The 16,237-nt window shown below is 39.8% G+C and overlaps 1 protein-coding gene across 2 annotated transcripts in view; it reads right to left on the reverse strand.

Annotated features, from left to right (window-relative positions):
* ptpn11b (protein tyrosine phosphatase non-receptor type 11b) overlaps positions 1 to 10,495 on the reverse strand; it is a 44,284-nt gene extending 33,789 nt beyond the window's left edge. For both annotated transcript variants that reach the window (XM_069660513.1, XM_069660511.1), the window contains exon 1: positions 10,419 to 10,495. In XM_069660513.1, the coding sequence (XP_069516614.1) occupies positions 10,419 to 10,432 (14 nt within the window). In that variant the 5' untranslated portion in view covers positions 10,433 to 10,495. The remainder of the gene's footprint in view (positions 1 to 10,418) is intronic.
* Positions 10,496 to 16,237: the final 5,742 nt, after the last annotated feature.

Consider the following 16,237-nt stretch of genomic DNA (forward strand, 5'->3'; position numbering starts at 1 on the left):
AGAGGGATTATAAACGGGAAGAGGAGGAGTTATTCAAAGTTTGAGGGTTGTGGAAAAGCAGAAAATACACTGAAGTTGAACGTGAACATTTCTGCCCTACCTCACCATTCTGGTCGAAGCCTGCCACAGCCCCTTGCTTCAGCAGCCTCAGAGCTTAGTAATCCAGCACTGGGCACGGTTACACAAGAGAGGGCGGGAGGGAGCGAGGGAGATATAGAGACGAAAGGGAGGGGGGGGGGGGGGGGGGTTGCTTGTAAAAGTGTTACTGGGTTAGATAGAGTGAGACAGAGACAGTGAGAGAAACGACGGGGGGTGCTTTGTAAGAGTGTTAGAGAGAGAGAGAGAGAGCAGGAGGGAGAGCGAGCGAGCAGGAAAGCGAGGAGGCGGGGGCCTTTTAATCTTGGATTTGGACGAGCGTGAGCAGGCCTGATACCAGCACCCGTCAGTGCTATCAGTCTCCCCCCCACCACCTCTCCCAGCTGAGATGAATGTGACAGGCTTAGACAGACTGGCCCGACCACCCTCCGCTCTCCTCCGTCAGCCTCACCTTCCCCCCCCCCCTCGTACCCTGAGAGGACAGCGGCTGTCCTGTGGCTCTGCTCCAGCCCCCTCTGTGATCCCAAAGCTAACAGAGCTTTCTCTGGCTGTAACACAGACCACACCAGGCCAGGGCCAGATCAGGGTGCCAGAATCTCTGAGAGCGACAAGGTCCCCGCTATCTGGTCGGAGGCTAAATGCAACAGCTGTGTCGCCCGTGCCTGGAGATTACACCTAATCGTGCATGGCGTAGTTACACCGGATCATAGTTAGCCCTTGCAAGGCTAAACCCCCAGATCCAGCCAATTCAGCAGTATGCCATTAGGGCTATTAATTTTGCAGCGCAGGGTTAGGGAGCTTTGCAGATGAGCTGGAAAATAAATGCAGAGAACAAAAGCACGGCAGCATTAGACTACAGAGAAATGTGTGTGACCTAACAACGACCTCAGGATTCTGTGATGCTCTCAAAGCACAGGCACCGTTTGACTTTATCCTCTTTTGTGCTTTTGATTTGAGTAAAACGTGGTCTGTTTTCAATTGTTATTCCCTATGGATCTTTTTTAATTTTGCTGAACGTGCTGAAAAGTATAGGTTATGCATGATCTTTTATGACAGCAACTTTGTTGTAGTATCTACACACACCTGAAGACTGACTCATAACATAAAGTGCTGCACAATGAGACTATTAAAGCTCCTGGGAGGAACTTTCAGTTTGTGTCGATATTGGCGCCCCATTTGGAAAAAGCTGTACCTCTTATATCTTTGCTGATTTTGTCCTGAACATGCTTAAGTGGTGGCTTTTAACATAAAATCTTATCCTGCTTTCTTTAACAGTCATTTGTATCACTTACTTTAATTATTTGCCCTGGAAAATATAAACAAAGGCAGCGTGCAGTTAATCACTTCGTCTGACACCTACCCCTCCGCCAGCAGTTTCACACATTAAAAATAACTATATAGAAATAATCAATCTTGTCTCTGATCGTCTGGCATGTTTTGCTTCCGCATCGCCGGAACGCTATTTAAAAACACACACTGGGGCAGTTTTACGCCGGCAATGCTTGGTCCAATGTAAAATGACAAAGGGTGCATGAGGACAGAGCTTCGTTACGGCGCTGAGGAGGAACCGCAGTGTAGAAAGGGTTTAAGATATGTCAAAACATTTCACTAAAAAAGCTAAAAAGCTAACTTCATCGTGGTGCTTGAGGAACAGTCAAGTCACCCAAGACATTCATCCAACAGGTCATCATGAAAGTTTGTACAAAATTCATGAAAAACCATCCAATAGTTTCAGCCTTGTCCCCGAACTGATCGACTGACCAACAGCAAGAATCCCATCCCTTAATCAACGGCAATAACAAGGGGGAAAAAAATTAGGGCTGCAACTACAACTATTTTGATAATCGATTAATCTGTCGATTATTTCTACGATGAATGGATTATTAATCAGATAAAGAAAAAAAGCTAAATTTTAGTTTTAGCATTATATTCAAAACACAAAAAAATATTAGGCTACATCTTGTTTTCTTGTACAATGCAATGTTAATATATCAATTATGAAACTAAATATCTTGAAAGCATAAGCCTCCTAATATGATTGTTGGAATTGCAAAGTCTCTTACACCTGGCACAGATATGGCTGGAGAAAGAAAATGTTCATCACTGGACATGAATGTTGCTGCAGGTACAAACAGGAAACAAAAGTTAACTTCAAATTTGGTGAAAACAGGAAGCTGAGAGATCACCAGATGGATGCTCTGACTAACAGAAAATAAGCATCAACTTTCCTGAAGCCAAAGCAATGCAACTACTCAACAGCATTTTGTATAAAGCACTTCTACACTGGCTACAAAATCATACAATTTACAAATCCCTAAAGTTACTCAAACTTATACACACAATAATCTGCATTCACTCAACTGACAGATGGAACCATGTTTGTGTCCTTTACACTTTAATGAGATCCTTCTTGGTGAAGACTAAACACTTTTAGAAGCAGTGTGATTTTGGCTCTGATTCCAGCACTGTCCTTTTCATAAAAGGCAGATCAAACAAGACATTTTATTTTTAATTATGAGACCCATTCTCTGAAAATGTCACTTATGTAATCCTGCCTGCGGAAATCTTTGAAGGTTTTCTGGGAAGCCTTTTAGAGATTTGCAGTCAAACATTATTTTGTCATCTGTGTGTCTGCGTCTGTGTCCAAGCGCAGGACAAAATGTAATTGCCCTTTCTCTTTCAGTGTGTGTTGCATGTGTTTAATGATTAACTTTAAGGTCCTCACTCGTGAAGAAGTGCTTATAGAAACAGACCCGTGTAACGGGAACCACTGATAAAAAGAGCATTGAACTGCGTGTATGCTTGCAAATGTTTAAATGTCATATTTAAGAGTTGCAGTGAATATGATGCTCATAACAAGTACTTTTGATACATTTTTTTATATAAAATGATGCATTAATTTTGTGTCAATCAGCATATAGCCAAAAGAAGAGGCCTCCTGGGAACTTCCAAAAGTTGTAAAGCGGTTCTAAACATGCAAACCTTCTTTAAAAGGACCAGTTTCAAACATTTCTAATGAAAAAAAAGCATCTAGCGCAAAGATCTCTCTGGGTGTAATGTTTTTGTTCCCTTGTGTTGCACTCCACCTCACAAATAATGAGAGCTTTTAATGCGTCTACGGGCAAAACAACAAAACAAGTATTTATCCAAATCCAATTATCCTCAATATTAATCTTCACATTTTGTGTAGAGCTAATCAGCTGCTGTTCAAACACTAAATAATCTGCCGCAGCGTTGCAATAATACTGTACAAATCCACAGAATCAAAAGCATACTGATTATTTTGGGGAAACATTCCTATCGAGTGATATGAATGGTGTACCAAAAGTTACATTTCAGCCTTTCGAGAATGAGAAATCGAACTCTTTAAAGTGGCAAAATCTCAGTTTCGTTCTCTTTGGTGGCACCTGTGGCGATAAACGGTAATTGCGGGAGCACACTTGAAAGATATCCAGACAGTGTTCTATGTGTGACGTCCACGGTTGCCTCCGGTTCTAACAGTTGTAACCCTTAAATTTCCTCGCTGACAGTCGCTTTCCTTTATAGAGTGTTTGCCTTCATCAAAGCGTCCTATTTGTTTCTCTTTCTTTGGATTTGCACTTATTGTTGAAGTTGTATCTGTAGTCATCGATCTTTTCTTGGTTTGTTCAGCCATAGTAGATTACTGTTTACCCACATCACTTGCAGAGACCGGAAAAGCAGCCGCTTAGCTCCGCCTACCCTCTCTGGCAGACCAACCACTGCTGGGTGATGCAAAACGTGTCACTAACTGGGCAGCACTTGGGATTTTCTCTGCAAAAGTCGAAACAGACACCCAGTCCATAATTCTGAAAATGCAAAGGCTTTCATCAGTGGGCCATAGGCTCAATCACCATTGTGTTACCTCATTCAGCGATAGATAGCGACTTAACAGACATTTATTTAAATAAAAATCTTCGAGATTATTACTTTAAAGTGTTCAACTAAAGAAATGCCAAAGCCACTGCCTCAAACACAAGGTGTCAGGTGTTAAAAAAATCATAACTAATCTAAGTATCTGGATCCGTATTGGTGAGGAAAAAATGGTATCTAAACATCTCTAGCCATGTTGCAGGTCAAGTCCACAAGAGAGTGTGCGGAAGAGGAGCACAGTGCGTTGTTGTCTTCACTAACCTTATCAAACCACCTCTCTCCTATTCAATCACCTTTTTTGTCAAAGAATTTGCATTCTTGGTTGCTGTCAGGATACAAAGACAAGTGCTTATCCTAGCTTTAACTGAAAAGATTTCTGTGAGCAGCACTGCAGATCTGAGTTACTGTCATTTTGGAGTCTTTAAAACAGACTGAACAGCATGGGCTTCAGATACAACCACGTCCGTACACTCTCCCTCCCTCTCCTCCTCAGATCATGACTGCAGGAGCAGGAGTGACTCAGGGCTTTCCAAGAATAGGATTCCCTTTGACAACCACCAGGCGCCCCGTTTCCCTGCATCTGGCCTTGGGCAGTGGAAGAGAACGAGACAGGGACAAGACAAAGAGAATGAGATTTCAAATAACCAGGTTTTATCTGACGAGACGTCGACAGAGAGGACGAGATTTAACTGCATGTACTGCTGGAGACACAGCAGGGAGCTGCAGGTTAGGCCTTGAGCTGGTTGAGGGGAAACAGGCCCAGTGTGCATCCAGCCACCGCTCTATCCTCTTACATAATGTCTCAAGTTCAATACAGCCCTGTCGGCTATTTAAAGCGCGCCCGTCTAGGCCCTCTGACAAAAAGGTGATATTCTTAGTAGCCGGAGCCCAGCATGAAAGCCTCTGCGGGGGCTATATTGGTCACAGACAAGCCCTGGGGTGTGGATTTTGGTAATGTCGCAGATATATTTAGGCCAGCCGATGATCCGGGGTATTTACATGAGGTGCAAAACTCACACACCCCCCGTCACTGGATGCTTCTCTTCTATGTAACTACAGGGCAGTCAGCTTAGCAGAATGAGCTAAATAACTAACCTAAGCAAGCACTGCTCACGTGCATGCACTTGTACATAGGTTGCAAATGACCAAGTTGAGATATGTCAGGGTAGTGATCATTGCAAAATCAACTAAGAGAAAAGGTTATCTATAGTTGCGGCTTTTTGTATTTTCATGGAGTGAACAGTAGTTCAAATACAGCGGAACAGTGGCTCTAAGCATTATTGGTTAATAAATAACTGCCTTGTTTCACAGACACATCTGACCTCTTTAAACTGGCACCGTGGAAATCAAACTTTTTGGAAAACAGAAACTACAAACTACACATCTTGAAAGAAAATAAAAGTGTGTATAAAGAACATTTTCTGTAGTTTGAAAATGTCTGCCTGTCTTCTGAGGGGAAAATGTAATTTCTCAGAGAGCAAAAGTTTAGAATAATGGGTACTCCTTTGTTCTAATTGGATTAATTAAAATACAGTACACTTAACACTTAACTAATGCTAACTAAAAAGTCAGGTTACTTGTCACAATTTACTTTATGCTCTCTTTTTTCCAATAAAAAAGTTTGCTGAACACTCACGGTTTAAACAGGACAGAAAATCGTACATGGGGCTAAGTTAGGCATTCATAGTAAAATTACATCATTATGGTATTATCGAAAACAATAATAGCGCCATTATCTCTATTAAGATAGTTTGTTGTATAACCAAATTACACGTATTTTAAATTATTACTGCCATTGTGTTTTAGTGGTTTTGTGAAAATGACGATATTAGTTTCATATCGTCTATCAACATTTTCTATAATTTTCTTTATCTGACAAACTGCAAGTTACATTTATTTAATGATGATAATTCTTTTATTAGATGCTTTACTCATACTCACTATTAAACTATCAGGCATCCTAAACTATTTCAGTTGTTTAGGATGCCTGATGCCTCTTTTACAGACTTGCACATTACATATAAAGCATCAACCTTAGACAAATTACAGTAAATGGTCTGTATTAGTTAGTGTGCAATTACATTGTTCCTCTTTTCCCGCCTACTCTTTTAAAGAATGAGACAATAGCACACTTCACTGAAGTCAGATGAGCGTGGCTTCATATTCAAAGTCAGTTATCTAAAGAGGATTTTTGTGGCACCTGATCAAAGCAGAGTTTGGATTTACACGGGTCAATCAAATCTGATTGCAGGTCTGAAACTTTAAACATCAAATAGTCGACATAAAACTGGAAAAATCCCCTTCTTTATACTTTCTGAAGCGCCTTACCCTTTGATAATTAGCCATAACTGCACCAGTATTAGAGGATCATAAGTAGGTGGAGTTTTTGTCTCATGTATCTGAACTGTTCTCTGTCTGAATAACAAAAATGCAGAGCATTTTTCTGGAAAAATAACTAACAGTTGGTTGAGAGCACTCCTGGAAATGTTGGCAGTGCTATCTTATTCCTCCACATGGGCTGTTGTTTTCCTGTCGGCTTATCGACAAAACTGACTCACTGTTCTCAGCTGGGCCAATGAGTTCCAGTGACTGATGAGGTCTCCTCTTTAAACAAAGGGGGGGTGGAGGTGGTTTCCAATAGTGGAAAGTTTGTAACACAGCACAGAATCAATTGGGAAAATAAAAGCAGAACAGCAACGTAAAGTGATTCTGCATCATTGTTGATGGTACAATCACAATGAGGGACATTACAAGTGGTTCCTTTATGACTAAACCACCACATTTTTCACCGCAAACAATAAAAATGTAATCTGTGGAAACTCCAGCCCTCCCCTAGAGTATGATCACTTTAAATCCTTCCTGAAATGGGGCGTCTGAGTGATACTATCAACAGGAGAGCAGGTCTGTCACTTCAAGATGGCACGTACGGCAGCATTGTTCCCCTGTGGTATTTCAGCTCAGGAAGTACAGAACGAGCCACAGTGCAACAGTCGTGCTTGTTTCGGCCGGCGACAAACCATGGAAACTGGCAGAGATGAAAACAACTTTTAACTGCCTCAGTGTTTTCCTCTATCTCTGAGCCTGCTGGTGGCTTCGGCCCCCGGGGCAACTGAACGCTTGGCCCTCCGTCAACTCACAAGTGTTTGTTGTAAACGTTCAAGAAAATAGTTTTTGTCATTGGTTAATAAAGAGAAGAAGAAGACGACAGGCAGACTGCATAACTATACCATTTCAAATAGTACAGAAAATGTGCTGCATTAGAGTCAATATGATGAAAACTTTTCTTGGTCTTTGTTTTGCAATTTTGCGAAAGAAGAGTAGTTTCTAGTTTCTGTTTACCAGAAAGTTTGATTTCCATGTTGCCCGTCGAGAAAAAGGTCAGATGTGTCTGTGAAACAAGGCAGTTATTTATTAACCAACGAGATAAACTTTCTTTAAATACATTTCCAGCAATGATGGCACCAATATTTGTTATTTTTATGGACACTAGGGTTACTTGGGCTTTCCCCTAAAAGCAAATGACCCCAGGAGGTTATCATTCTGTCAGTAAGATTTCTACATGAGGAATATCAGGCTGTAAACTTTACAAACCAAGTCTTAAAAATCAGAGGATCTTTACTGGGAGCCAAATTACCCAGAAAAGTCATCCCTCCATAACAAGTAGAACAACTTTAAATTGAGCAGTTTCACAAATAAATATCAGTCTCTTTAATGCTCCCAGGCAGGACTTCGGTGCTGCGAGCCGAGACGCCGCTAAGATTAACTCAGCTTGTTTCTTTGATAACTAAACCCTTACCCTATCACCTTCAATGGCTTTATTGGGTAACTGATTATAGTTAGAAACAACATTGACGTGACTGAAACAGAAGTAGGCTGGTCATGTCATAATTTCCAGCTGAGACGCTGCGCTTACGGTAAACTTTGATAAATATGGTTCTTTCAGGTAAATGACACTGATGTAGGCAGATTAAGGTGTTTGGAGTGGCACTGAATTAGATAAAAAAAAGGGTAGAAATGGTTGAAGCTTCATACTGAACTGCCTAATTATATTTTATATGTATATTCTGTATAAGACAACTGGATTCTGGTTCAATGTGCAGGTAAAGTGTATGTGCACACAAAGCCTCAGGGTTTCTCCCAAAAAAGTTTTTAGGTTTGATGCAAAGTATTTGTTGAACCTGGCCAGCAGCCGACGGCCCACATCAACAGGGCGGTACATTGATTGGGCCGCCGGCCCGCCAACTTGTGATACTTGAAAGCTTCAAGTGTTGAATAAAACTCTGCACACAATAAGGGTACAAATAGTCGCTGCTGACCTCTCCAACCAGTATTTTCTAACTGAGCCAACCCACTGTAACTGTAGTTGAAAAACAAAAGATGCTTAGGGCTGGTGGGCCACAGATCAATCGATGCCGCAGTCTGGTAAAACCCTTTGCAATAATCTTATGAGTAATTAGCCACTGCAGCAAGTTTACAAGTATTTAGATTTTACACGTTAGCTTGTGCAAAGGTGGGCCACACGAAGTAGTACCACAGTAACCAAGCTGTATTAAGTGTATAGGTACATCCATGTTGTAAGCTCTACCAGGAAGAAGCTAAGCAATGGAATAGTCCATGATTATGCATGTGTGCTATAAAAAAATATTTTTTACTAAAGCACCAACCATCCTGGCAGGTTAGCTGTTTCCAAACTATTTGGTCTAAGCCAAGTCTATAATGTAAAAAAACAGTTTGTCAAATAATACAAAAATGATAATACATTTGCCATGTTATTTGACAAACAGTGTTTTTTTCCCCAACACTTTTCGATCTGTAATTAATGCCTTTGAGTTTTGTTAAGTTGGATTATCAGTAAATTGGCCTAATTATCTCAAATCCACTATTTCAACATTTAATAACCCACCAAAGGCATAAAGGACAATGCAGTCAAACAATAGCCCTAAAACACTTTTGCTATCTTTTCCACCCATATACCAGTAGACTTGCTGTACCAACTGTAAACTCTCTGATTGCCAACCTTGCATTTTCTTATGTCCACAACATCCATAATGGTCAAGAGACAAGCTGACTGTTGGAGTCAACATTTCAGAGGTCACCTTGCATAGAAATCTGCAACAGGACAAGCACTTTTCACACTTGTGCGACCTATAAGTTATTATTGGCTAGAAAAAAAAGAGCCTATATTTCAATTTATTATGCAGCAGGTAATATTTGCTTACTAACTGTTCTATTAAGGAGGAAATCTGACATTACACGACACAATGACTGAGTACACATATCTTTGCATGTTTATGGTGTTTGGCACAGCCTCCTGTAGCTCTTAATTCCTCACACACTAAGCTGGTCAATGTTTCAGGGAGATCTACCAATGATTACAGGTCCACAGATGTACATGTGGTTAATGATAAGTAGAAAGACGACAGAGTTTTTGGTAGAACGAATAGACACACTGTACACCAGAAGCACAACATTTAGCAAACATGTCTGAGTAGAGCAGGCCTCTGCTCTGTGCTTGATTTTAAAAGAGCTGCACATCACACTACATAGAGGGACTTTTGGTATACAATTGGTATGAGTATAAATAATTAGATTTGTATTAGTATTAAATATTTTATAGTGTTTTATTGGTTTCGGCTCCAGTTACAAATCATATGAATGCTTTGGTTTTCGTGGTTCTTGACTATACGTTAGTGGAGATGAATTGATGTTGGTATAATATTGCTTTCAAACTTCTCCAACGTATTCACTTGAGTGCCTTTTTAAACTTATTATAAGTTTACTATAGTATACTTTTTTTGTGGGGGGCTTGCATTCACAGGAAGCTATAAGCCAATTTCCTGCATTTTGCACACAGAGAGACAAAGAAAGGGGACAGAGAGAAAAAGCCCACAGCACTAGTTTAGTTAAGTGTGGAGAAATAAATTTGGTCATGTATGAAAATAACTGAGGAGTAATAAATACATTTATAGGAAAAAAACATGTTTCGACTTTGCTGCAACTCCAAAACTAAAAAATCAAAAAGGCGCAAAAAATGCAAACTGATGTAAACAAATTGAACCTGACAGATTTTAATTCCACTGGTATTTTTCTTTGAAGCTGCTAAATTTAACCAATTTCAACGTTACATTTGTTCATTCAACGTCGACACTTTCTGTGACTGCAAAGCCATTTATCACTATTCTAATTCGCAATTTACCAAACAAACATGTCATTTCTTGGATAAATTTAACATATGAGGCTAAAGTGTGTGTTAAAGGGGTCTGTGGCATGAAAAAAGTTGAGGCGCCCCTGCTTTCTTGCTGGCAGCCTCAGTTTCAATCTCGCCCGTAACAATCTCTGACCGCTCGCGCAGCGCAAAGAAACGGTTAAATACTACGGCGGGGTTAATGACAGTTTAAAAAACAAAACAAACAAAATAAACTCGACTCTACCTTCGAGATGTCATAGCAGTCTCTAAAAGCTGTCAAGTATCCTCAAACGTTCCCCTTTTACGTCCGCTAAGTCGCTGTGAAGACTGAAAGATCTGTTGAACCTGCGTGTGGAGCTGCACATTTCTGTTGACACGTCTTCCGGTTGTGGTTTTCAAAACAAAGGCCTTACTCGCGGGCGTAAGTTTAAAGAGAGCAGTAGCAGGTGGATTTAATAGTAATATGTAAAAACATTTAATTTATAGAATTAGAATGTTCCGACTTCTAAGCAAATTAAAATTTGTTTCCCCTTTCAAAAGAATTGTACAAGTCAATTTAAAATACATACATTTCTCTTATGGAAATGCCATTCCTCATACAGTATTTCAAACGTCAGCTTGAGCTAATTTCTTAGCTACAAGCTAAGTTTTGTATGTTTTATGTTAATTTCCAGAGCAAAACAACAATAACAAAAAAACAAACAAAAACCCCAAACTCATACAAAACAAAAACAAAACATCACAAAACAAATCCTCAAGTAAGAATAGTGAAAATATGCAACTATTAGAGGACATAAAAGGCTACTATGTTCTATGCTCATAGCCTACATATTAAGTAATCCAATTAAACATAGTCAGGTATGATCTTATGCCAGTGTTTTTTTGTTGCGGCTATGCACTGAATGTTGGCATAACTCCAAACTAACTTAAACAGTTACACATTTTAAGGTAGCTAACAAGTTAATGTTGTTGTTGCCTGTCACTTTTAAAAAAAGGCTTAAGGCTAGCCAACATAGCTGTTCTATTTTCAAATGTGACTGCTTTACACTGTTCTTTTGCAGTAGGTCCCTTTCCTGTCCTTTTCTGACTTACCACAGCTAACTTGATGCATCTTAATAACATTGTTTCAGCTCTCTGGCATATGCAGGTTAATGTTAGTGGCTAGTGTTATAACATTTTACTTGAAGGTACCTTGAAAAATATGCATAGTCTAAATAGATACCCCACTTCTCATTGGCTGAGACATATTTCAAGCAGTAATCAGGATCCCACCTAAATCACCTGTGACTGCAACTCAGGGCTAATTTTTTACAAGGTAAAAAGAATACCACAACCACGTTGTTTAGCTGCTGCTCATGTTGTCAAGTGAGACAAAAATATTTTATTGTTATTACTTTCCAAAATAAAAGACCCGTTTACTTACCTTTTTTTTCCATTAAAATTAAAGTGACGTTAACCAAATGACAAATAAGAATGACAGTAAAGCTGTATGTGAACACATACAAAATAAGATTTAAAAAAGAAACTGCCTTTACAACCTACAAATGTGTCTAGATACAGGATGCTGAATCTCAACATTAATTCACACATTTTTTAATATTGCTTGGTTTTATTTACACCAGTTTGGCAAAAGTAATTAAGTTGTGGAGTGTTTTGCTGAAGCCTTTGTCTTGTGAGGGATAAGGCATGTCTCTTCTACTGTAATACCCTCATGATGGGACAGCCGCCCAGCTCAGAGAATGGTGTTGGTGATTGGGAGGGAGGGGGGCAGAGTAGTAATAGAGGCAGAGCACTATTGACGTCACCCGCCTGTGGTTATCAGTGGAGGTTAATCTACTGGGGGATAGATGGGCTTATGCAATTGTCTGTGAGCTCACAGGCTACACATGTATGGATTTGCTTTTCCACAGTTTGACCTACTGCTGCAGCTTACACACAAATGGTGAGATGTTGGAGAGGGACTTTCTTCTCCCGCTGGAATGTCTGTTTTCAAAGTAGCCAAATGTGACCTGCTTCAGGCTGGATAGATAGGTTTGAACATGGGGTTTATTGTTTGGGCCTGGCAGTTAAAATGATCACTCAATGAGAGGACATTACTCTCTGATCGATACACAGTGGAAATTGATGAGGAGGCTGAGATGTAGCTGAATTCGAATTGGACTCGAAGTGCCCATTTAGTGTTTAGTTGTAAATGTGATTGATACAAGACCGAGGGACATGAAAAACAAAGGTATCACCATTTATTGGGTGATTTTAAGGTCCATTGGAAACCTTGGGAGTAATGTGCTGCACCCAGAGGTACACATTTTAGGAGACAACTTTGGGAAGTTATTCTTGATGTGTAGCAAAGCATTTTACGTGCAATATTAATTAAAAAAAAACTGCACTAAAACACAATCTGAAACTCTAAAAAAGCGACTGTAAACTGACTGTTCACATCATAAAGTAACAATTGGGAAAATTGCATGCATAAAAGAGGAGAAAAGATATATTCAAATGTCTAAACTTGGTGAAGAGGGTGAGAAATAACTTAATTTAAATTGGAATTGGGCTACCCCAAAGTGCTCATTTAGTGCTTAATACCAATTGATACAAGGTTGAAAACAAAGTCATTAACGTTTGTTGGGTGATTTTAAGGTTCATTGGAAACCTTGGACATTTTGTGCTGCACCTAGAAACACACATTTTAGGAGATAACTGGGGGAAATGAGTCTTAAACTGCTTCTCAAAGCAATGTTTTGAAAAGACTACATTGCATTACATCTGTAATCTGAAAGAAAACAAAAGACTAAAGCACTTGATTTTCACACCAGCTAGAAAAAAATGGGAAAAATGAGGTGCCAGGAAGCATATAAAAAATACATTAAAATTTATACATTTAATAAAGTGTGAGAAACAGCAGAATTGGACCAGAATAAAGTGCTGTTGAGTCTGGATACAAGGCTGAAAACAAGGTCATTACCAGTGAAAGGAGGATTTAAAGGTTCATTGGAAACTGCAAGAATTTTCTGCTGCACCTACTGACACATATTTCAGGAGATTACAGGGGGATATTCATCTTGATGTGTGGCAAAGCAAATTTAAGACGACACTGAGTAGCATCAAGACTCAAAAATGACTGTACATTGATTTTCAGGCTATCTTGAAATTAATGGGTAAAAAAAAGCCTGGAAAAGAGGAAAAACTAATTACAATTTTAGAACTAAACAGTAATGCTAAATGATTTAAAGACGTAGGATGGAGTCAGGGATGGAGACGTATGACGAGGTTCCTGGACTTAAACATTCACTTATTATCAGCGTGCAGACTCATGTCCTGTTGAGTCTGGGAGGGACAAAAAGACTCTAAAGCATAAAGCCGAGTTTCCCACCCAGGGGACTGCAAACCAGGATGTCCCATCTACCCTGAGGTGGCTGCTTCTATAGGCCTGTGACCTCTAACCCCTTTTGCCTTGAGACTTGCAAATCTGCCTGACCAGAGACTGAAAAAAATCTGGGAAGGGAAACAAAGAGGACTTATACTGAGAGATGCAGCTGGACAGCTGGAGCCTTGTTGGAGAGAAAGAACTTTTATTACCATGTGGACATAAAAAGCAGTGAGAGAGGAGCTTTCTTCACCAAAGGGGGTGAAATGCAGCATGGTAAAGGGTGAGGTCTTTAATTTCGAAGTGATGAAACTGTCTGACATTTTTAGAAAACATTCCTAGAATCTCATGCAGTGAATTTCTAAGAACAGTTTCTGCTATAACTGGTGATGATGACGTAGACTCTATGGGACTCCAGGGTCCGTGTTTGGCTCAGGTTTGAAGATCTGATGAAATTTCATCCAGAGAGTTTGTTGCATAATTCATAAATCCACTCTGACCTTTGAGAGAACCTGCAGCCTCCAACATGTGATGCAAAAACACTTCTTTAAATGTCCAGGCAGCCTCTGAGCTAAAGCTTTGGTTTCTCAAGACGTGAATCAAAATGAGCTTTCTCTGTGAATCCTGTGTCCTCTCAAAGGCACATTTCACCCTTAACTGTCTCCCCTGGGTGTCAGCCAAGCAGTGATCCCCTGTTTCATTATTTGGTTCATTACATGACTATCAGAATTTGTTTTGATTTTAATTCCTGGAAAGCCCTTTAATCAAACTACTTACTGTTATTAACTTGAAAACGATCTTTCCCCACAAGGATTCCTCACTGAGCGAAACTATTTCATCTACGCCATTTCATAGAGTTTTAATTAACACAACATGCAATGTCCTTCACTGTCATTAGCCAGGAATAAATCCAACTCATTAAATCTTAGCTTAATGAAGAACACTCAAAACAGATTTGGGACGTACTGAATGATGTATGAAGCAGTTTTCGCTTGAGTTCCAGGCTTTCAATTAGCAGTGAAGCACCAGAAATTGCTGAAGGTGATTTGAATTATAAGAAGTAAATATCAATGGAGCTGTTTATTCATGTGCGTATGAGCGCGCTGACTCCAATTGCTTTTGATTTATAAAAACACTGTTTATCTTGGATGTTTCAATCAAAGATGTGAGCAGAGACCGCTCATTAAGACGGCCCACGGATTGAAGTCTTAACTTGTAATAAGCTGAAATGCAGGCGCCTGGAAACTAAACATGATTAGAAGACTGATTCTGAGAATTCACCAGAGATTATTCACCATATTTATACTGCAATTTTTAATCTAATGTCTTTTACTTATTAGTATTAGCTATTTCAGGGCACAGGGAAAACATACAGGGTACAATAAGTTTCAAATTCTGGCCTGTTATCAGAATAGCTCGTGCAGCTAACTGGCTTTTTAGGAGCTTTAACCACATTTCATGGCCTTCATCAACAGACAAAGATGCTTAGTTGCCAAAAGACACTTGAGATATTATTGTTGTCATGTGGAGCTTTTGTTAACTGATAACAGATGGTCGTTTAAAGAGGGGCCGGGTCGTAAACCTGAGCTCTGGTAACATGATGACAACCAAGACATCTCCATCCCAACAGATGAACACCATGAGAAGGGGCGAAAAGCTCAGGAAAAGGTGAACGTTAAGTCAAGATCACTTTTCACACACACAATTCAAAATGCTCAGGAATCTCCAGCGCTAACTGCACAGTGCAGCCCTTAATGCAACATAAGAATTACAAATGTGTCAATTACAAAACACTTGCAATTTCAATTAAACTTAAATTGTTGTTGTGAAAATAAAGCTAATGACATACGGTTAACAAACTCCATGAAATTAAATCCAACATTAATTTACAGCTGAAAATAGTCCCCAACAAAAAGACTACAGTACCCAGCAGTTTTGGGAAGTAATTGAGCATTTAAAAATAAGTTACATTTATATTTGTGTCCAGGACTTTAAAGTGCTAATCTCGAAGATCTATTTATTCACCTATGACAAATAAAAGGTATCTGCAGGAGCGCACCTCCCAAATATCCAGACAGTGTTGCATGTGTGACGTCCACGGTTGGCTCTGGTTGTAACTCTTGATTTTCCTGGCTGATGGTCACTTTCCTTTTCAGACTGTTTGCCTTCATCTGAGCGTCGAGTTTGTTTCTTTTTCTTTGGACTTTCACTTATTTTTGAAGTTGTATCTGTAGTCATCCATCTTTTCTTTGTTTGTTCAGCCATAGTAGATTACTGTTTACTCGCAACACTTGCAGAGACCGGAAAAGCAGCCGCTTAGCCCCGCCTGCCCTCTCTGGCAGACCAACCACTGCTGGCCGATGGAAAACACGTCACTAACTGGGCGCCGCTTGTGATTTTTTCTGTGAAGGTCGCCACAGACAGGCAGTCTGTAATACTGTGAATTCAAAGGCTTTCATCAGTGGACCATAGGCTCAATCACCATTGTGTTACCTCATTCGGCGATAGATAGAGACTTAACAGACATTTACTTAAATAAACATCTTTAAAATTATTACTTTAAGTTTCGTGTCTTCAGTAGGAATGATTGGGGAGAGGGCCTGAGAAGAACAGACTGGGGAAGCCAGGTACTCAGAGACAGACTTCTACATTGTTGGTTTTGAACCTTTCAAAGCAATTGTCAACAATTTGACAATAAA

The sequence above is a fragment of the Semicossyphus pulcher genome, unplaced genomic scaffold, assembly GCF_022749685.1.
Source record: "Semicossyphus pulcher isolate SPU_LCO1_2020_fin unplaced genomic scaffold, fSemPul1.0.p SCAF_13, whole genome shotgun sequence".
NCBI lineage: Eukaryota > Metazoa > Chordata > Actinopteri > Labriformes > Labridae > Semicossyphus > Semicossyphus pulcher.